Here is a 23,249-nt window from a genome sequence, read left to right on the forward strand (position 1 = left end):
ATCAACACTTCATTTGCATAGGCATTTGCGGAAGAGGGAAGCTATGTAGACATAGTCTTGGATTCAAAGGCTTGATAGACCTGGATCAGTTTTCTATAAACATAAGCCCTTTATACTTCACATTTCATACATGGCTTTCCTATTGTGAATAAGGTAATGTTTCATGTTTTATGGATGTAACCTTGACTGGCATTGCCTAAGTGCAAAATTTAAATAGCCTGGAAAACTGGCAACTGTGCTTCCGCATGCTGTCTCAATATACAATTTTTACAAGATACACATGTCTGCATCAATATATTAAAGAGTAGCTTCAACTCCTTTATACTACAGGTTGGGCCTTCTTAGTCCAGCACCCTTGGGACCTGACTGGTCCCAACTGAGAGAATTTGCCAGATCAGAGGAGGTCCCCTGCCGTCAGCCTCCCAGGATATACCTTCCGCTGGCTGGCTCGGCTCCAGCCCCATTGCCACTGGCCTGCAGTCCTGCTGCTACAGGGGTTGGTCTCAGCACTGCCAGCAGCTGGCTGGGGCTCTCTAGGGATGGAGCTCCCCAGCCACTGCAGTCTTGCTTCTGCCTCAGTCGGCCAAGGCTTCTTGGGTACAGGGCTCTGCAGCTGCCTGGCTTCTGTCCCGCCTGGAGCTTCCCGGAGAGTAGGCTCTGTGACTGCCTCACAGCTGCTGCGCCCCACCAGGACTTCCCAAGGACGGGACTCACCGGCTGCTGACGGCTGGGCAGCTCTTTGGCTGCCCTACTGCTGCCACTCCGGGATGGGGCTCGCTAGTCCTGCTGCGGTCCCACCTGCCTGGGGCTCTCCAGGGACGGGGCTCACCAGTCTGATGGTGGGACTCCCCTCCACTGGACTCCCTGACTGGCTCGCATTCCCGAGTTCTAGAGCTCTGTGGTCCAGCAACATCCAGACCATGGATGTTGCTGAACTAGAGTGTCCCGGATTTAAGAGGTTCTACCTGTAGTTATGTTTTTATCCCAGCTAATTTATTGATTATTTCCTCAGAAATAAATAGTAGTGTTGTTTTCCTATAGGAACTGTTATAAACATGATTTAGATCTTTCCCCCAGAGGGACAGCAGCAACCTTCCCTCTGGCTTAAGGAAAATGAAAGACAAGTTCTCTTTTGAGTCTGACAGTACCACTCTGATTGGCTGAAGGACTTGATACTAAGTGATTTGCTCCATTACCAGCCCTGGCTGGGCTCAGTATTGAGGGAAAGCTTTTGGTTATGTCTGCTGCGCTTCAGATCAACTCTGTTGACTTGAAAGGGGAGCTGCGTGGGCCAGTGGTATGTTGTGCTGCTAGTAGCCTGCTTCCTCATGCAAATGTGATTTTTTGTTATCGCATTGCTTTGTTTTGTTTTTGTATTTTGAGGATTAATTTGGGAGTGAAGGACACATTGCTTTGGTGGTGGGAGGGGTATCTCTGTCACGATGCTGCTCCTTCTATACTATCTGGCAGCTTTACTGGAATATCTGCGGTACTGGCAGGCTAATATTTTCTTTTTTTTTCCCTTTGACTTGCACAGGAGTTTTTCTGTGCGGTGTTCCAGCGTAGGCCTTCCAAGCAGAAATGATTTATGCACGTCATCTCCATTCATTTTGGAAAATTACAATAACTTCATTTTGTTATTTGGACAATGAGCAGATTGATTCATGTTCCTGAATCATCAGTGTCACAAGCTGTTGAATCTGTGCAGATTTCTGAGCAGAGTTAAGGAAGCAGAACAGTACTGCACTGTATATTTTAGGACAACTTCTTTTACAGGGATTTTGTTTTCAAGATAGAGTTTAGGTATACTTTTAGATAGAAGATCTTAAATTCTTTTGGATTCCTGGTGAGTCTGGAAAAATAAATATTAAGGTTACCTAGCAATCTTAACTATTATTTCTTGTAATTAATGGAAACCAATAGGTGGGTGCTCATGTCGGCCACCATCTTCACATGAAAGCAGTGAAGTGCTAATTTCTAGGATCTTTTCTAGTGGCTTGCCCTTATAAACAGCAACCCTGAGTTTGAAAACCCCTGTTCTGCAGAATGACTTTGACACCAAGAGAAATCATGTCTGCTTCCTCTGGGTCAGAGGGCAGCTTGATTGTCAACAATATCTATAGAAGGAAGAAGAGGGATGAGAGCACATGAAAAATCATTGAGATTGATGGGGTGGGAATCACAGAAGGGCTAGGTTTAGGGCAAGAGGGAGAGAGCAGACAGGTGATGTTTAAAGAGACCAAATGAGGCCAGATAATTAGGAGAGAGTAGAGTGCGACATTTTTTTCATAATCTAATGACTGGTATTTTGGAGGTGGCTGCAGTGACAAAAATGAGACTTAGAAAACCTAGTCTGAAAAGTTTTGTCATAGAACCATAGCGTTAGAGGGGACCAGAAGGGTCACCAGTCTCCTCTCCTGCCAGAATGTAGGACAGGGGTGGGCAAAAGGGCCTCCGCAGGCCGGATCCAGCCTGTCAAATGGGTTGATCCAGCCTGTGGAGGCCCTGCCACTCTCCTGCCCCCAAACCAATTAGGGCCTAGGAGCAGGGGGAAGCGCACAAAGTTTCTCCATCCTGCAAGGAACACGTGGAGCTTAGAAGCACCATGTGCTCCTGGTAAGGAGGAGGAGACTTTGCGCAGTTCTTCTCCTCCAAGCCCTGATTGGCCTGGGGGCAGAAAGGGGAGTGTGCAAAGTCTCCTCCCACTTCCAGGGGCAACGGTGCCTCGGTGAGAATCTCTTGGCGGGGGAGGGGCAGGCAAAGACTTTCTGCGCTCCTCCACCCCCAGACCAACCATGGTGTGGCCCGAGTTCACTTCACAAATTTCTGAAATGGCCCCCAGTAAAAAATTATTGCCTACTCCGATGTAGGATATAACTTGATTTCCTAAACTTTATTGCCAAATACTCATCTTACTGAACACATATGAATTTGACATGTGGAAGAATGTAACTTAGCTGATTTCTTTTCCTCGGGAGAAATAATTTAAAATCTTTATTGATTGACTATTGCCCATTGCTATCAAATAGATTCCTCTCATTTGCACTAAATTCACCTTAAATGAAAGACAAGTTGATCTAGAAATTGTTGGGCATCAAGTCTTGGGATCCTTTAGACATTAGATACAACACTAACAATTTTCCTCTGACACCCGAAATACATTTGGATCTAGATATGTGGTATCCAGTGAGAGATGCTGCATTGGATGGCAAACCTGCCCAATCACAGCAAGCCCTTTTTGGGAAGGAAAGCTGAAGTCCATTGTAGTAAAGGAAAAGAAAAGCAAGCCTGCATGTTTTACCCCTCAACTCTACACCTTTCTTCTTTGCACATGCAATCCTGAAAAGTATCTTCTAGAATGATTAAAGAAACTGGTCTTAATAAAGATGTCTGCTTGATGCAGTGTTTAAAAAAGAAAAGTAACTATTATGTGGGACTTTATTAAGGAGTGCATGGAGATTTGGCTTTATAGAAAGGGGAAAGTTTAATTGGATTTATAGGAATCTGTTGTGTCTTAATCTGATAAACTAGATCCTGCTTTGTCTCCTCTCAGAAAAGATGTACTGAAAACAAGCAAAAAAAAAACAAAAACAAAAAACAAATTGTCTCATCCAGCAGGTAGAGACAAATAAATGAATATAGTTCCTTACAAGTTGTGCTTCAGTTCTTGGCATTAAAGTTACATTTAAAAGCTCAAAGCATATTATTGTATTATTATTATATTTTAATAATATTCAGTACAGCACACTAGTCATACTCCATGTCTTGATCTTAAGTCCTTTACACTATTGCACCATTTCAACACCAACAAAAGAAACAGGGAGTGGGGGGGAAGCGCACAAAGTTTCTCTGCCCTGCAAGGAGCACACAGTGCTTAAAAGTGCCATGTGCTCCTGGCAAGCGGGAGGAGACTTGACACGCTCCCTGGCCTCCAAGTCCTGATTGGCCTGGGGCAGAGGGGGGAGCGTGCAAAGTCTCCTCCCCCCACCAGGTGTCCTTAGAGGCCAAGACTGACGTGTAAGTCACTTTTCCTCTTTCTTAATTGTGATTAAAAACAAAACCAAAGAACTAGGGTTGATGGTTTTAACTGAATAACTCATCAATTTTCAGCACTTCGTTCATTTTGTGATTTCTTTAAAAACAAAACACAAACAGCCCCAAACTCCAATAACCCTCTCCCTAACTCCAGTTTTTAAATGTATTTCCTCTGCAATTTTTTAATTGTATTGTGTTTTCAACTTTGTTTTCTACTTAAATAAACAGTATATGTAGGGAGGAGCAGTAAGGTTATACCTTATTTTGAGAGCATTCTCTGAACTGAAAATTGCATGAGGAGGAAGAGAAGAATTTTTAAATTAAACAGCTTTGCTATATTTCTTTTGTACTTACATGGATAAACAAAAGTGTTTCATAAAAATAATCGCAGTTTGCATAAAGGTTCATCAAATTTGAGAGAAAGTAAACATTGAAATGCAGAAGTGTTATCTATAACATGATATAAATTTAAGAGCTGTCAGTCTACTGTGAAACACACATAATCGTGACTATCTTAAATATAAACAGACAACTGCTAAATTCTTTGCTTCGAGCATTTTTTAAAAATAGGATTGTGTGGGGTTTTTTAGGGGGAAAAAACTAAATGTAATTTGCTGAGACTTAAAAAATAAGTTTTTGAAATGTTAGTTTTTCAAAATTAGTTCAATAAAAAGTCCAGAATGTAACAATTTAATTTGCTTTTATGATCCTACACTAGAGCAAGTTGAAAGGAACAGTTTTTAAATTATTCTGTGTTAGAACCAAGTATAAATGTAGAAATCTCTTTTGGAGGGAAGAGCTGGAAAAGTATTTGTTTGGAAATAATCAAAATAATTCATTTAAATATTTCTAAACAGCATTTATCCTGGGTCCCCAAGCTCAGCTGTGACTCCCAAGGTTTCTAGGCTGGTATTTTGTTCCCAGCTCAATAGAAGGGTGCCTGGAAGTGCAGGATTCTTAGCAGCCCAGGAGGGTTGCTTGCAGGAAAGCAAGTAGGTTTCCAAAGGAACCTGGCCTGGATTTTGTTAGAAGTTCACTGAAACTGTTTCACTGCTCAGTTCCTGACCATCTCTATATTACACTCTATGCAGAGGACTGTTTTTCATGGATGCTGTATTTGCTGTCTTGACTTGTATATTGATAGCTTTATGCAAGGGAATTGAAAACATCCAAGGGCAAGTGGATGACTCAGTTTATATTTATATAGTTTTTTTGACTAAGGCATTTATTAAAGATGATGTCCTTGATTTCAAAAGAGACTGAAGAACTGATGCAAGAGGAGAGGGGGAAATTTAGTGGTGAAAGGGGATAGAGATGCTAAAGCAACCTCTGTGTGTCATGACGTGATATATTAGAACAGTATTGCAAACACTGAAGTTCTTTATTATACAATATTTGTTCTTCGGAAGATAAGGGATTTAGTAAAGTGCTTCTCTGTGTATTTGGAGATTGTTTGACATTTTTTGCCTTTGCATACATATTATAGAGTAGGTAGAGCGATGTATGTATGTGTATATGTATTACACCACCACAAATTCTTGATGAATTTTCTGAACAAGTGTGTACTCTGTATATGTAGGCTCTCATATGGCTCCATCTCCATAGCATGTATATGATGTGTTCAAGGTTATTACTATTATTAATAGTTAATTTGACTTAAAATCTTCCTAATTAGAACATCTATATAGTAGTAGCTGGGTGGAATGACTCACCTCTAAGAATTGTAGAACTAGGTAGTCTTATCTGTGCTTACAATGGGAAAATCCCATTTTTACATTCCAGTACTTTTTCTACCTATATCCTATGAAGAATAGTTTCAAATATGCTAAATCAGCACAATTGACATGTTATTAAATCAGTATTTTTTATAAACCATCTCAAAATATTTTATATTCTGCTCCTGTTATGTGAATGCTTTACATAAGTATTACATACTCCAAAAGTGTTAGAAAGTTCTACTGTACTTATTTGCAAAGTACAAAGAATTTAAGTTTATGCATAAAAAAGGCATTCAAACCTTCTAGATGAGTGGTCTCCAGCCTTTTTAAGCACAAGATAACTTTTTGAATTTAAATGCAATCCAAGATCTACCTCAAACCCAAATACAGTAAAACTCCAATAGTCCGGCTCTCCTGATAGTCCGGAATCAAAATGGCAAGAGCCTAGTGAGCGAGCTTCGGCAAAAAATGAGTCACAAGATAACAGCGGCAGCAGCTGAACTGAGCAAAAAGGGTAAAAAAGGCTTAAAAAAACCTAAAACATTACAGTATACTGTATAGTATGTACAATAGAAAGGGTTAAGAACACTTTATATACAGTATATAATGTATACAGTATGTATATAACCTGCTTATAGTATCTCCTGATAGTCCGGCATATCTGATAATCCGGCACCACCTAAATCCCATAGGTTCCGGATTACTGTACCCTTTTCCACCTCCCTCCCACCCCTCCTCTGAGACCCTGCCCCTGCTTACTCCATCTTCCCTCTCCTGCTCATCCTAAGTGACTCATCAGGCTGGGGCAGAGGATTGGGGTGCAGATTATGGTCTTGGATTAAAGGATCTGGAGTGTCAGAGGGGCTCCGAGCTGCTCTGGGGCAGGCAGTTGGGATGTAGGAATTTCTAGGTGCAGGCTCTGGGAGGTGTTTGGATACAGGGGTGCTCGGGGATGGGGCAGGAGCTTGGGCTACAGGAGGGGCTTCATGACTGGGATAGGAGTTTGGGATGTGGGCTCCAGCTGGGCACTGCTTACCTCAGGTGGCTCCTGGTTGGTGGTGCAGTGGGGCTAAGGTAGGCTCCCCCCTGCCCTGGTCCGCTTCCTATAGCAGCCAGCAAACTCCATCCCAAGTCCTGTTGTGCCCCCTGTCTGCTTTATGGAGAAAGGATACAGAGTGGGATGGGGCACCTTGAGATCAGCACCCCTTCTGTCCCTTTCCTGCCCTGCACAGAAAGCAGGAGGCTTCCAACAGGGAGGAGCAGCTCCAAGGCAAAGGGCAGCAGATGAGCAGCAGTAGGGGGAGGGGCAGCTGAAGTGCTGGCACTTGATAGCCTCTTTGTCAAACCAGCCAGAATCACCTGTCAGAGGCTCCAGTATCTACTGGTAGATCCTGATCTACTGGTTGGTGACCCCTGTTCTAGATTATTCTCAGCATGCAGACATCAGCAACATTGTAAATAACCAAAAGAGTGAGGGGGAACCTTTCCTTATTATTGGTTGCAAAATTTCATTGTAACCATTGTTTAATTTTCATAACTATTTTGAGTGTAACTTGGCACTTCTACCCAGCTTTATATTGACCAGACTGACAAACACGTAACTGGGTAACGCATCTGTTAGCGACCAGTGAAAAATACTCCTCTCCCCATTCATCCAGTTTAAAAGCCTGCTTGTTCTAGATGTATTGAATACAGAAATTCTAAAAGTGAAATGGGATGCTTGTTATGCTCATGCGTATGACACTGAATGCTTTTCCAATTCATGGTTATTTCAGAGCAGCTCCGAAAAGGTCATATCAGAGCTGCTCTGAAAGATTTTGAATGCTTTTTATATTAGTGTGCAGATGGACTAATGTATTCATTCAAAATGAATCAGGATCATTATTAAATATCATTAAAGGCGTATTGCTCTCTGCTGTTGCTAGCATTTTCCAGACCACCAGGCAAAGTGATGTTCAGGTATGTGCATGGGCAATCAGTGAAGGCAGGGCTGTGGGCCGCCTCTAGCCCTGCCCATTCCCCACCCCCGGAAGGTGGCGTGGAGCGTTGCATACCTGCACCCCCCCTTCCAACCATGGGGAGGGAAGTGGGCACGCCCAGCCTCAGGGAAAGGAGGAGGCAGGGTGTGATGCGCCTTGTAGTGTGGCCCCAGCCTCTCCAACATCCGGAGGTGTTCTGGAGACCGAGTGTGGGCAGGGCTATACCTGGAGGTTTGGGAAGGCAAAGCCTTTCCCTGCCTTACATACCTGATGCCCATGGGTGAATGTATGTTTCTGGAGAAACCTAAGAATTGAATTTGGCAAGAAAAGGTAATTCAAAAATGAAGGTAGAAAAGAACTATACAGGCAGTCCCCGGGTTACGTACAAGATAGGGACTGTAGGTTTGTTCTTAAGTTGAATTTGTATGTAAGTCAGAACTGGTACATATTGTAGGGGAAACTCTAGCCAAACATTTCTCCAGAGCTCAGTTTTATTCTCCCACACCTCACTTCCCTCAGTCCTTTATTCTCAAGCTGAGGTGTCTGCTGAGAAAAGCCGCTCCGCGTCTCCCTGGTCTGCTGGGGGGGGCACTAGCTTCGCGTCTCCCTGGTCTGCTGGGGGGGAAGCAGCTAGTGTGGGGTTGCCTCACCCCGTTTGTAAGTAGGGATCCGATGTAAGTCGGATCCATGTAACCCGGGGACTGCCTGTAAAGAGGAGAGAGAGGACAACCAAAGACGCACCTGAATCTAATTTTGCAGCACAATAATACAAGGGGGACCAGATCAGGATTGGGTGGCAATAGAACGATGTCTTTGGGAAGCTAGTACATCTCACAAGTTATTGTAGGCAACAGTAAATGTTCCATATGAGCAAAGCCTATTAGGCTATGTCTAAATTGCGCATTCTTGCTCAAGAAGATATGCAGATGAGGAAGAACGGCTCTTGTGCAAGCGGGGGTTTTTGTGCAAGAAGGAGCACTGTAGACTGCTTCTTCTTGTGCAAAAGCCCCTTGTGCAAAAATGATGGCTCATTAGCATATATTCTTGCGCAATGTAGCCGTAGCCGTAGAGGGTTTTTTAAACATTTTTTCCTGTTTCTTTTCACTTTTGCCTAATTTCTAGTATCAAATATCAAAGTGACTGAAATCAAGAAAAATGCATCGAACACAGTGTAAAATGTAGAATTATTCAGCCATAACAGAATTTTAGCCTATGAGCACTTGATTGTTATTTTAAAACAACAGATTTGTCTGTTTATTTGTTGCACTGTACCACTCAGCAGCTTTATTTTGTTTGTGACTAGAAAAGTGGCCAAAATATCATGTTAACAAGACACAGCCTCTAGTTTTAAAGGGACAGGCATCTGATGACATGTGGAGAAACCTGAAGAATAACAGAGTCTCAGCATTTTTGAATGTCCTAAAATGAAGGAGATTCTTTTCAGGCACCAGATTTTTATATCAGATCAGACTAAATGATTGTCCATATATTGTTTTCTTCAGAAATATTTTTCAGATATTCTACAGACCTGTTTTTAGAGTGAGTCAGAAATGATTGTTATGCTGAGAGAGTGTGTTGATTTAAGCCAGTCATCTTAATATGCAAGTTGTTTACCTTGCAGTTGCATTTGTATAGTTTAAAGAGCAAAAGAAACTATAAAAAGAGTGATAAATATCTATGTGATTTTATGTCATAGATGCTGTGAAGCCACTTGGCAGTTCTTTACGAGCAGCTGCTGAATTACCCTTAGCAGTTAACACTTCACCACCATCTGTACAAACGGAATCATCCCTACCTCCTCCGTATCAGCTAATTAACATCCCACCTCTGGAGTCCTCATCTAGCCAAGAAGATCCTCAGGACTACCTCTTGCTAATAAATTGTGAAAGCAAGAAGCCAGAACCTACAAGGTAAATGGGTGTTTCTAGTTTGTTTGTTTTTTGTTTATGCAGTTAGTTGGTTTAATTTGTATAGACCAAATTCCTACAGAACATTTCTGTGTACTACGTGATTATTTTTGTTGAAGTCATTCAGCAGTCAAATGTGCTAGACTTGATGCTTTACCCGATCACTTCTGCTCTTCTCCTGGTGTTCTGGTCTTAAATTTCTGGTTTTAATAATAAATTGTTGCATCGGAGCTGGCTTCTTTTGTTGGGATTGTTCTAAGTTCTTAAAAATATTTGCTGATAAAAATACCAGACTAATAGTTCAGGAGATCAAATAACTCTGTGTGCAGAATTAGATGCAACTTGGATAGCAAAGATAAATCCTTATTTTTACCACTCTCTATTGTACCTTATATCAGCTCTAAGAGGGAGAGAGGTGCTCTTTTAGTGCCTTATACTTCTACCAAGTCTGCTAGCAGGGAAAGTAAAATTTCCACCAGTTACAGTGGTGGCTATGTGATAATGATAAAAATCAACTCAGACCTGTACTGAAATCACCAACTAAAGGAGATTTATCTGCCCCTTTATCTCTCCTAAGGAAAATAGGAAAACTGGCTAGTATTTTTTTTAATATAAAAAATAATCTGAGCAGCCCTGGTAACTGATGTACCCAAATAACTACTGCTTCTCATTTTAAATGGAAATGTAATGCCTCCTGTATATTAGGATGTAATATGAAGTAGTAAATATCCAGGAATTATTACTTTGTTTCCCAGAATGGTCCTTGGAAAACATTAGAAACCTCTCAAGCAGAGATGCTTTGCTATAACAATTTAAAATAATGGTCCCTTGTGTATTTCTAGAAAAGCTGGCTCATTATTCTCTTGATTGCAGATGGGTACATTAAAGGCTAAGCAGAAGTCTATGAAAGTGTCTTGCCTGAGTCTTCTACACATTCACTTAGAACTTGTCAGTGGTGTGACTGTGTCCTAGGGTTCCATGTTAGTGTGCCAGGCATTCAGGAGTACCACAAAGTAAGGTAAAAAAATGGCTGTGGGAACAAAGGTGTATGTATTTCTTAGTCTTGTACTGACTGCAGCCAACTCCCATAATCTCAGTTAGAGCAGGCAAATAAATCTGCTCTTCTCCAGTCCATGGAAGATGAAAATGATGAGTAGCCTTCCCACTCCCAAAACAGTGCTTGACTAGAAGGTGTCCACTAATTCCTAAAATATTAAAGGGCAGCATGTTCACTTATGTCTTGCCAGCTGAGGGGAAGCAATCTGTATAAAATGAAGCAGTAGTAATCATTCTGTATTGAAGGTTCAAGCTAGTTCTATATTATGAGATCAATTTTAAGCCTGTAGTAGTATAGACAAGGCCATCAACTTCAGTTACGCAACTTCAGCTACATCATTCACGTACCTGAAATCGACATACTTAGGTCTGCTTACTGCAGCATCTTCACCATGGCAAGTCAACAGTGATGCTCTCCTGTCAACTCTGCTTACTTTCCTCGTTTTGGTGGAGTCCTGGAGTTGATGGGAGAACTCTTAGCGTGATAAATCAAGCCCCACTGGATTGATCACTGCCCATTAATCCACTGTGTAGTGAAGACATGCCCTAAGACATTCCACTACTAATTTCCTCCTCCTCCCCTTCCAAAAACCTAATTTTTCTGAAATATGCCATATCTTTTCCCAGAGTAAAGATTTTTCTGAAGTTTGATTTAAAAAAAATACTTTTAAAGGTAGCGTTTTCAATATTTAGTTGTAGTTCACGTTCTAAATACGATTCTAATCCCTTTTTTTGGGGGGGGGGGGCTCACCACATCTCCAAAACAGCTTGCCTTTGACACTCCAGATGGGTTTCTTTTGTTGGCCTTGGTGACAAGAAGTCTTTCTCAGCATTTCAAGGGGTCTAATTGTGGGGAGGAGTAGATAAAGTGGTGTGTTAGTGCTAAGAGCACTTTTTTTAGAAATACATGTTGATCATCTTCTCACTTCAGCTGTTGAGTGGAACTGGAATTGAGAGCATGGATTGAGGTAGGAGATTAGGAAGAAATGTGGAGTAGAAATACTATAGAGAATGGTAGGATTTTGAGGGACATAGCCGAAGATCATGGGTTGTGTGATGTTACAAATAACTAAATGTGTTATGTTGTATATAACAATCGTCTGATCGAGTTAAGATGTAGGATTCTAGAAGAATAAGACTGATCAGTAGGTAGAAGGGATAATTATGTTGAAGTGTGAAGGTGCACAGTGTACGAATGGACTGCTTTTAACCCATGATTTGCTGATGGGGAAGTTTTGAATGAGAGAGAACAATGGTGATATAGACAGGGGCAAGATGGACATGGGAGAAGAGAAGATGGAAGAAAAAAGGAGCTAAGGGTGCTCTGGTCCATTATTTTTGGGGTTATGGAATGTGTTGAATATATGGTGTTTTAAGTTATGAGTATTTGAAAACCTTGTTATTTGGTAATTATAGTGAGGCAGTAGAACCACTAACAGTTCTGGTGGAGTAACTGTTTGTCCTTATTTTATTAAAAAACAAAGATAATAGTGTTACTGCAAAATTTAGAACAAAAGTTACAAATTGAAGTAGTTTTCATAATTTTTTAGTTTGGGAGTTGGATTACTTTTTAATTCATCCTTCAGTGGTGGCTAGTGTTCATCGAAAAATGAGAAGAAAATATCTTCAATATGTTGCTTTTCTTGAGCATCTAGGAATCTGTGCATTCTCTTTTATTTGGAGGAAGGGGGCTAAGAGCAAAGAGAAAACATTTCTAGATTATTTCTATTTTTTTAACTGTCAAGAGTTTTGTATTCACATCTTTAGTGTCAACATGTGTATATTTTATTTATAAATAATTTTAAAATGGTGTACAAGTAGCAAAATTGGGGTGTGTGTTAGAAATAGTAGTTGTGTTAATGATCATAATATTTATTCCATAGTACACTGTTATGCCTAGATTACTTGGGACCATCCTTAAAGTTCTAATAGTTAATTAGTAAACACATAGAGATCTCTTAGCTAGTCATTACATTTTACTGTAGTGTTAAAAAAAAGTTGAGAATTCATCTATGATTCTACTAGAAAAAATTGCATCAGGGACTCTATTTGAAATCTTTATGTTTCTAGCTGGGTGGCAAAGGAACATGCAAAGTAACAGGGGTTATCTTGTTGATCTTACTCCATTTTTTCCTGTTTATAAACCAGCCAAGGTTCATCTTTTATGTCTGAAGAAGGGAAAGAATACCTGCTTCTGGAGGATTTTGAAAGTAAAAAGATTCCACTGCAGTGAGTGTATAATTGCTGTTTTTAGTCTGTGAGAGAAATCAAGCACAGCGCCATAACCTGCTTGAAAATGTCATATTTGAAACATGTCCTGCATGGTCTGCTGTAAATTTAATTGAAGAAACAATGTAATCTAACTTTTGGTAATCAAGCTAGGACTATGACAGCACATTTCCAGGCTGTACTCACATTTCTACCATGCATGCTTCTCACACTGTTGTTTGAATGCTGATACAGAATAGCTGCTTTGCTCCTATACCTTGTCCGGAGCTGTCTTTCTGCCCTGTTGTATTTATTCTCACAGAACGAAAACTATTGTATAGGATAAGTGACCAATATACTTACAGTACTCAGCCTGCTTCAAAGCTGAGTATTTGTAAAACTGTGTTCCTAATCCTCTGTCAGCAGTTTGTTTTGGGAAGAGGAAACAGGAGCCAGTTCAAGGGACAAAAATATGTCTCTAACTAGTTCAAAGCCTTGTCAGGGGCATGCATTCTTACCCACCTCCCAGCTACACAGCTAGTGGTAGCCAGTTTGGGTGTGGTTCTACGTCCCATCACACCAGTCTTTGGAGCCAGATAAGGTCTTGAAGGATATTCATGGTACCATGGAAACACGGGTTATCTTAGGCCAGGTCTACACTGGACCAGGAAAGTTGGGTTAAGATACACAACTCCAGCTACATATTCTATGTAGCTGAAGTCAGTTTACCTTAAGCTGAGCTTGGTACCATCTTCACAGAGGGAGGCTAATGGAAGAACACTGTTAAGAGTACTGGCACTGACCAGAGCCTCCCTCAACTTTTGATTTAGGTGGTGTTAACTAGACCTATTAAATCAAATGCCAGAAGATTGATCTCCGGTGCAGCAAGTGGCGTTGTGGCTTTAGTGTGGGAAAAGGAATGGGGTAGATACTATGTTGCCAGTGCTTATGACTGTTAATGCAGCCTTTTAAGGAGAATACGTAGTGGAACCATGATGCTAGAGCTTGCAGTATCACTCCTACTCTGGTAACAGATGTGGCTAATTTTTTTCCTGTTGCTATATTCGGTCCTTATTTTAAATACATAGTGCAGCGATGCTCTATGTTAATCAGTTCTGTCTGCTGATGCACTATTAGGTACAGAAAAGTTATTCATTAGCTGCTATGAAAGCATATGGAAAAATTATACTAAATGATGAGATTGCGCACTGTTCTACTTGAATTGACCCTTCATTAAACATCCTGCTTCTAGGATCAGTTTGGAAAAATAAAAATGTTCCTTCTCTCCTCAAGCTCACAACCCTGGCTCCCCAGTCTGAGATGCCGTTTGCAGAACATTGTACAGACTTGCATGATTATACCAGTTCTTCCATGTCTGTTCTGAGCATCAGTGGAGGTTGTTACTGATATTTTAAATGATCATTTATACTGCAGAGATTGTCACACTAAGATGAAAAGGGGCAATTTACTACTCTATTAGCACTGTTGTTTCAGTCTTCATTCTCAGACACATACTGAACAGTTATGCCAGTTCACATTTTGAAGGTTATATTTACTTCCATAAGAACTAGAAACTCTGTTTTAAAAGAACAGTTTTGGAAAATGCTTAGGTTCCAAAGCACAAGTTGTAGCCACTAGGGAAAAGAGAAAGCTTCGCTAGGCTGCCTCAAGTAGTCCAAATATGATCCCTCTCCTGTTTCCTTCTGTTCAGTTTTCACAAATGCATATGTGCAAGAAGCAGTAAGGGAAAACACTGTTACATTTAGAAGTAATTAAACTTTAATATGGTAGCATTACTAAGTAGCATATTAAGAGGTATCTAGGTTACCAGTACTCTACTAGAGTGGCATCCATGAACTATTATTGCACTACTAATTTTCACGGATTGTTTTAGTTGACTGTCTTGCATGTTGTGCATTTTATACAACTAAACAAAATACAATACAGCCTCATTAGGAGGTCTCTCAGAGGTCCATGTTATAGCGCTCAGACTTGGTAAGTAAGATTTGGAAGCATAGAGAATGTGAAATTGATTACAATAATTGTAATAACTGCATAACCCATAATTGAAGAGTGAAAACAAAGTGTGCTGTATTGCTTGCTATGTGATTTTTTATTGTATGGTCATATCATGCTACGCTCTGTTTCTTACCTTAATTGATATTTTATTTTTGTAACTTTTTATAATTAGTTGATATTTTTAAAGGTGTACATTGAGACTAATGATTTTTGATACTGTAGTTTGAGTACTGTTTGTATAGGATAGAAAAATACGACTTCTGAGATCTTTTGTTTGATATGGATATGGTATATAAAATTATGGGGCATATCCTTATCATCTTTATTCAGGCAAAATTCTCATTGCTCTTGCTGGGAGTTCTGGTTTGATTCAAAGCTTGAGAATCAGGTTGTGTATTTGTATGTGTGTAACTTTTCTTTTTACAGCTCGTAGTATCCAAAATGTTACATTATGATAATTTTATCTTTAGTCACATATTTACTCCCATAATTTTATAAACTGCCCTATATTCAGTTACATGTCTGGAGGAGTAGGAGTAATAGCTGTACTTACTGCATCGACATGCTTAAATTGTGCCACACTGGCAATAAATTCCATTGGTACTTAAATTAGAAAATAGCGTGGTACATTCGATACCACTACGTGGGCATGGTGGGTAAATGCTGTGTCTAAGGGTAATAGGTCTATTTGTCTATTAGTGTTTTCATTCATTTTGACTCTTGTGTTAAGCTTTTAGGTTTATCAACTGAATTTTTATGCCCAAAACAATGCGATGATGGAATTTTATACAAAGGGCAGAGTAAGGAAGAGTGTGTGTGAGTGAAGCCGCTGCTTTTTTGGTAGTGTAGGTAGCAGTTCATTGATGGGTGTTCTCTTCATATGAGACATAATTTCCAAAGAAGCCATATAAAACCCACTGTTAAAAAAATCAAACAACTTTCTTTTGTTCCTGGTCAAGACCAGAATACAAGTTTGTTCCCCTTGTCCTGTAATTTTTTTCTTCCAACTAAGTGCTTCAGCTTTTCTGCCTCCATTTTTTGTTTTACTCTAATTATTGTCTTTTTTGTGCTTTAAAAAAAAATCTTTAGGTACCAACTTGAAGCTGATGCAAATGACGAGGCATTATTTTTAAATTGTATTTTTTTTGTGTTTGTTAGAAGAAGCAAGTTACCATAAGTCCAGAATTTTAGTGCTATGGCTGGACCTTTCACATGGCCATTAATGAGCTCAGAATATAGAGTGCAATATGCTTTATTTTTAAAAACCAGCCCAACAAAAAGCCCTCCAGTCCAGTTTGAGGCACTATTTAAAGTCATTTTTGAAAACCCCAACTGCCAGTGGTATGATGAATGTATATACATGTGTGTGTACCTGTATAATTACTTTAGAACTTGTTTTAAATATTGCAGTTATTTTTAGAAATAAGAAATTGAATGACTTTTAATTGCTTGTATTTGAAATGTTATATTCTTCACAGTTGTAATGTGTTTATACATCAACATTCCAATCTTATTTTGTTTAGATCACATATTGACTCAGCAAAATCCACCTCTTCTGAAACAGACTGCAATGATAATGTACCCTCCCATAAAAATTCTGCTCCATCCTTGAGCAAGCATGCAGTGAATGGCTTTTTTCAGCAGCAAAGTGCCTATGACTCTCCGCCACCTCGAGCAGCATCAGTGTCTGTAGACTGCAGCCTTTATAACCTGCCTAGGAGTTATTCACAGGATGTTTTACCAAAGGCAACATCTCCATCTGGGACTGATGCAGAAGGAGAGCAACATGTTTTCAGCGCCCCTTCTGCTACATCTTTCTTAGATACACAAATGAGGCATTTCTCCATTAGTTATGACATTCCCCCAACATCTGGAGGTACTTATCAGATTCCACGAACTTTTCCAGAAGGAACTTCAAAGCTAGAGACTATTCCAGATATTCCTCCACCTCGGCCACCAAAACCACATCACACTTCGGATCGATCTCCTGTGGAAACCTGTAGCATTACTCGTACTGCCTCAGACACTGACAGTAGTTATTGCATCCCTACAGCAGGATTGCCACCATCACGCAGTAATACCATTTCCACTGTAGATTTGAATATATTTCGTAAAGGTCAGTAGTTGGGTGACTCGATCTTGCCTTTTCAAAATTCTTTTGTTTCAGTCATTTTGTGCAGCAGGATATAGAGGCTGAGCTCTTTAAAAGAAGGGGTCTAAAGGAATTAGAAGTTGCTTCTAAACCAAACTGCTAGAGTTTTCCCTGTCTCCCTCATGTGGAGTTTCTTGCTCTTGCTCGAAGAGGTAGTGGCTCAGGGCTCAGCAGTAGTAATCCTCATGAGTGACAGGTGTGAAGTCAGTGACTGTTCTAAAAGTGTTCTGGAAAAATGACTTGCTTGAGTTCCACATTTGAGTCTCAGTGATCTGATCTGATATGTACATATGTCTTGTCTATTTGTCAAACTCATTTTGGTTTGCAGATGTCAGGCAATCTTATTTTCTTTTCATGTGTCATCACTAGTAATAAAGATCCTGTAGGCAAGTTATAACTGGAGTAGTACAAAGGGCAGAATTTGGATACTGTGTGTTTGCGTAAGTATAATTTTAAGGTGTACTTTGTGTTGCAGGGCCTTTCTATCTGATGGTAATACATCAAAAAGGGATAAAAAGGCCAAACCCTCAGCTTGAGCTAGAGTTGATACTCAGTTTATAAGACCGATAAGTAGAAAAAAAATCTTATTACCTCTTCTTTTTATTAGAGCATTATAGACTCTTAGACGAGTGGATAACAAGTCTTTGGCTGTGTAGACACAAAGTTGCCATGGATTCACCCTAGAATGCTGTCAAAAACAGTTGAGGATTCCTTCTAACACAGGAGAATCAATGAATAACACAACATTGGTATAGTCAACACTGTGCTAACTCCCCCTCCGCCTGATCACCTTTCTGTAGCTGGGGTGTCTAAGAGGTGGGGTGGAGCACATGATATCCAGCAGGCTGCATCTGGAAAAACATAGCAATTTAGATTTGGGGATTTGAAAAGAATCCCGCAGATTAAGGTATTGGAAGAGTGGTTTAGAGCTGCTCTTCCATCTCCTCCCTTAACTGGCTGTGAGTTTATACTTGACATAGCTTGCACTTGTGCCCTGTGCACAGAAATGGTTGTATATTTGTTTCTTCTTTAGAACCAGTGCTTCTTGCTCTTCAAAGATTGTGACAGGGCACTCACTGCAGGATGGTTCCTCCTCCTGCCAGTTCTTGGAATCAGTCCTGTGAGGCAGACTCCCCTTTTCCTACTGTCTGCAGCCTCTTGCCCGCCAAGGTGGTCTGTCAAAATCTCTTACCACAAAAAGCAGCAGGCAGTCCTCCTAGCCATTGCCCTGATAATGTCACTTCAGTAATGACTGAGGCAGTCTTCATGTTCACTGCTGCTGGGAGCCACTCTCTCAGTGGTTGGTAAGGGAACCAGGGCCCACCTTCTACTTCAGTTTCTAGCTCGGGAACCCTACAGCACACAACTAAAGTCCATTCAGTCCTCAACTTTGCTGCTTATTCCCTGGGCTGCTTCCTACTCTGTGTCTGATAGGCTGTCTTGCTACATGCTCTCTTCAGGGTGTGCCCTACTCTGAGGGACAGGCCTCCCCAGTGTTGCTTTCTTTTCCTGGGTTCCCTCCTTCGCTTTCTACTAAAGAGGAGGCCATTGCAAACTTCCTCCAGGAAGCCTATTCTGATGCCAGCTTCCTGTGTTAATGTGAGCCTAGCCCACTTCTGCTAAGGTTAGCTAAGGCTTTTCACTCTGGGTATGTCTACACTACAGAGTTTTGTTGGAAAAATGGCCATTTTCCTGACACAATTTGAGGAACGTCCACACTGCAATTGCGTTCTTTCGCAAGAAAATCAAAAGAACTGAGGGGTTTTTCCGGCATTGGTAATCCTCATTCTATGAGGAAGAAGCCTTTTTCCAAAAGAGCTCTTTCACAAAAAGGTGTGTGTGGACAGGGAAGAGGGAGTTCTTTCAGAAGAAGAGGAAAGAGGAAAAAAGCAGAGGTGCCCTGGAGGCCACTCCATTCATAGCAATCACAGCTTACATGTGAGAGAGTGTCCATTCAGTCTAGATACTCTCTTTCAAAAAAGCAGATCACTTTATTGATGCATTTTTGCAGTGTGAATGCTTTCTTTTGGAAGAAGTTTTTCCAGAAGATCTCTTCCAAAAAAAGCTTTTTCTGAAAGAAGCCTGCAGTCTAGACGTAGCCCCAGTCTGTATTACATCTTTTGCTGTTTAATTGGCTGCTTGGGCGCCTACCTAGCCTAATTCATCCCTCTCAGAACCAGAGCATGCAGTACACCCCGTTACAAAAGTATTGAAGGGTGGTCTTTGGATGCCAAGCTTGTTGCTATTAGGATTTTTCTGATTGAAGATAGTTTGCAAAAGGGAAAAAAAAAAGTGTAGCTATGGTAATAAAAGAACTCTTGGCAACAAAGTAGAAAATCATGGTGGGCGGGAGAGGAGGAAGGAAGGGTTGATTAAGAATATCTCTATTGCAAACAATCATTGCAATCCTACAAATTTTTAAAAAGAGGGCCAAATACATTAATATTGGATTTGTCTTTGGTATCTGAAAGTAGATAATTTATCCTATTTATTATTAAGTTTATTAAATAAGTTTAATAGTTACTTAATATCAGTCATTCAATATAGGGCTAGTATCCTCTGCCTAAAGAAAAATTTGCTACGTGCAGGTTTTCTTGTTTCTCTTCCAACCTAAGATAATTAACCATCATAAGCAAAACACATTTCTGTTTTTAATAACAGTAGAAATGTTGGGGGAGCCAGGTGCTATATCTCCAATCAAAGACAGAGAAATCCATTTCATTAATCTTGTAAATGTTACTGATGTTGCCCTAACAGATATCTTAGTTTTCTGAGACAGGTGAGCCTAACAGTGTAAATAATGTTAATATAGATTATTAAACCAGCTGGAGTAATATTAGTTGTATGTGAGGGATCTTAAAGAAGTCCTTGGGAGAGAGGATTGTGGATGGAAGGGAACATTTTAAGGCAAAATACAAAAAGGAATTGGTTATACCATTGTATGGATATTTTTTAATGTTTTGTTTAATGGAGAGAATGAATTAAAATGAAACTCCAATATTCCACCTTCTTCCTTGATCCTGTCAACTCTAAACTTTGCAAAATTGAAATGGAAATATTGAGACTAAATATGCAACCCTCAATGAGAGAGAGACAAGAATTTCTGCCCCATGGGAAATATTATTTCATTCAGATTTGGAATAAAAACTTGGAAATATGGACTTTACAATGAAATGGAAATTTTAAAAACATTCCATTTTGGAAAAACCAAAATGGATATTTTTGAAAATTTCCAGGTTAGCTGGTTGACTGGTTTGCCAGTGCACCAGCAAGCCAGTTGGAGAGCTGGCCTGCCAAGTTCCTGGAGACCCTGGGAAGCTGGGCTGCCAACAAGACAGGCAGGTGAGCTGTCAGGAAACCAGGTAAGTTTCCTTTGAAAGTTGATGGGATTTACATGTTTCCATGAAATGTTTCAATTCCATTGAATCAGCAATTTACAATAGAACATCATTCTGTTGGGAAACATCTGACCCACGATTCTATTTTTAAAGTCACCTTTTCCAAGTAGAACTGCATGTGAAACACTGAGATCTCAAAATGTGTTACGATAGATGTAGATATTTTGTACCATTTGGAAATGGGACATTCCCAGCTGTTCAACAGGATGCATCACTTGTTTCTAGCCCTGGAAAATGTCAGCATTAGATCTTAAAAGTGAGACTTACATAGTAGATAGAAGCTTTGCTGAGAAGTAGTGAAGCCTTTCCAAACTTAGGTTGCCAAAATCTTTATGCCTCTTTGCACCATCATGTAGCATGTATATTTGTCTGTCTCTCTCTCTTTTTCTCCCCAAGCTTGATTATTTGCTTACTGTGGCTTTAAAAATCTTGAATTACATTTGAAAGCAGACAGTAAACAACCAGACTGTGGAAAACTGGTCTAATGTACTTACATGACAGGTACTGAGATGAGAAAATAAATGTCAACTTTCACCTCTTTCATTCTTTAGATATTAGTTCTCAAGACAGCTATGATATTCCACGATCATTTCCAAATGACAGAGCTAGCTCACTGGAAGGCTTCCATAATCACTTTGTAAGTATGATTTGATCTGACTTTAGACTATACTGACAAAACATTTGCATGTTCTGTGTTTTGTACTACAAAATCAGGGTGCAGTTGCACAGTATTTTTAGTAGATGAGATTAAAACATACATCTGATTTCACAGCTGATAGCATAACTGATTATTTTGTTGTTAAAGGAAATGTATGTTAATTCTAGAAAAACAGAAGCATGTTGACAGTGGGAAGTGTTTCAAGTGAAGAACTGGATGAAAACTATGTCCCAATGAATCCTAACTCTCCACCACGGCAGCATTCCAGCAGCTTTACTGAACCCATCCAGGAAACAAACTATGTACCCATGACACCAGGCACATTTGATTTTCCATTATTTGGAATGCAAGTCCCTCCGCCTGCCCACATGGGTTTCAGGTCCAGCCCAAAGACCCCTCCTAGAAGGCCAGTACCTGTTGCAGAATGTGAACCACCCCCAGTGGATCGGAACCTCAAACCTGACAGAAAAGGCGAGTAAAATATGCTGTGGAAGTCATTCTCTTCCTTTATAAATATAATGATTTAATGCTTCAGCTTTTCAACCTAGAATTAAAATAGTGTAAAATGATTGCTTTTCAAGAATTCAGACAACAAAGCAGAACTAAGAATCTTAAGAAGGCATTTGGTCATTTAAAATTAGCTGAGTAATAAAACTGAATATTTCTATAGCTTTAAAAATTATAGCTGTGCAGGTGTTGTTTTAGGCATATGCTGTTTCTGAAAAGATTGTTACAGCGTTTCAAAAATTAATTGTACCATGAGCAAACCAGTTGTGTTACATGTCATGCTGCTTCCAACAAATCCTAGTAAAAGTACCCAGTGGTTATAGTACATTTTCTTTTAAATAATGAAAAGTGTTAATACCTCCATTATATCTAGAAATGTTAAATAATATTAGGCCTTCCTGCCCTCTGTAAAAGCAACAAAGTTAGGGCTTCCATGCTCATTCTCTGTTCATAATTGAGATGAAGTCTTGAACTTTATTGGATGGAGAAAGGAGATCATCGGGTTTACTTTATATACTATCAAATAAATTGTTATTCAACACAACTCTATTGATTGGCTCTATCCATTTTCTACTGGCAGAGATGGCCTTTATACAATAGCTTGAAAACAAAATTAATTTTGTTTTTCTAAAGAAATTGAATTTTCATTTTAAAAGTATATAATAGTTGAATATTGCCAAGAATTTGTTAAGTAAAACTATATCCATGAGAAGACTTATAATTTGCAATAGTAAATTTTTAAGGGGTGAGAGAAATGGGGGGAGGGAGGGAAGGAGGAGAAATGGAATCTGCTTTAAAAACACTCCTCCCCTGATTTTATTAATCCAGGATAATATTATATCTCAGGGGTTCTCAAACTTTGTGATACCGTGGCCCCCCTCTAAGTTGCTCGCAACTCCCTGGGGGGTCAGGACCCACAGTTTGAGAAACACAGTTATATCTGATTTTTATCACTGTTCTACCCATTCTTACGTATGAACTTATTTAAACATTCCAATCAAAACAAAGAGTTCATCTATTAAGTTGTGACATCCTTTTTTTGTAAAGGGCTATAACAGTGAATAGGACTATAATAGTGAAAAGTAGAATATTTATTTTGTCACTGCAGGTGAAACCCATCTTTGACCAGGCAAAGTAATTTTGCGTAGATTACACTTACAGGAAAATTCAAGACATTAAATGTATGTAATAGAATGTTTTATTATTGAGCTTGCAAAAGGGAAGTAAAAGAACAGTTTTAAATTTGTAGGATTTCAACTTCAAATATTATTCATTTTATTGAGTAATTACCATACGTCATAAATTTCAATCAGAAACTTGTAAGTTTTTCATTACTCTTTCTGTAACTAATTTTAATAATTTTGGGATGTGTAACAGTAAAAATTTTCTTTTTACTGACATGACACTAAAATGACAGTTGAATAAGCGACTCAATTTTAATTTTGTTAGCAAATATTTTTATGAATTCTAATCAGAATAGTCATGACTGTTTCTGATGAAAAACAAAAATAATTATTTAAACCTTTCATGCAACATATCTCAGTGTACAAAGTAGTGCATTCAGCTAATTTAAGTGGCAGGATTATTTATGCAAAAATTGGTATCTGAAGGT

General features: G+C 39.6%; 1 protein-coding gene across 7 annotated transcripts in view; it reads left to right on the forward strand.

Annotated features, from left to right (window-relative positions):
• The window catches only part of GAB1 (GRB2 associated binding protein 1), a 131,758-nt gene that overhangs the window by 85,208 nt on the left and 23,301 nt on the right, over nucleotides 1–23,249 (forward strand). For 5 of the 7 annotated variants that reach the window (XM_075929893.2, XM_075929895.2, XM_025189015.3 and 2 more), the window contains exons 3-7: nucleotides 9,429–9,642; nucleotides 12,844–12,924; nucleotides 16,446–17,038; nucleotides 21,024–21,109; nucleotides 21,298–21,601. In XM_075929893.2, the coding sequence (XP_075786008.1) occupies nucleotides 9,429–9,642; nucleotides 12,844–12,924; nucleotides 16,446–17,038; nucleotides 21,024–21,109; nucleotides 21,298–21,601 (1,278 nt within the window). The remainder of the gene's footprint in view (nucleotides 1–9,428; nucleotides 9,643–12,843; nucleotides 12,925–16,445; nucleotides 17,039–21,023; nucleotides 21,110–21,297; nucleotides 21,602–23,249) is intronic. The other 2 variants (XM_006131771.3, XM_006131772.3) reach the window with 1 other exon arrangement.

This window comes from Pelodiscus sinensis, chromosome 4, assembly GCF_052426305.1.
Source record: "Pelodiscus sinensis isolate ZL-2025 chromosome 4, ASM5242630v1, whole genome shotgun sequence".
NCBI classification, from domain to species: domain Eukaryota; kingdom Metazoa; phylum Chordata; order Testudines; family Trionychidae; genus Pelodiscus; species Pelodiscus sinensis.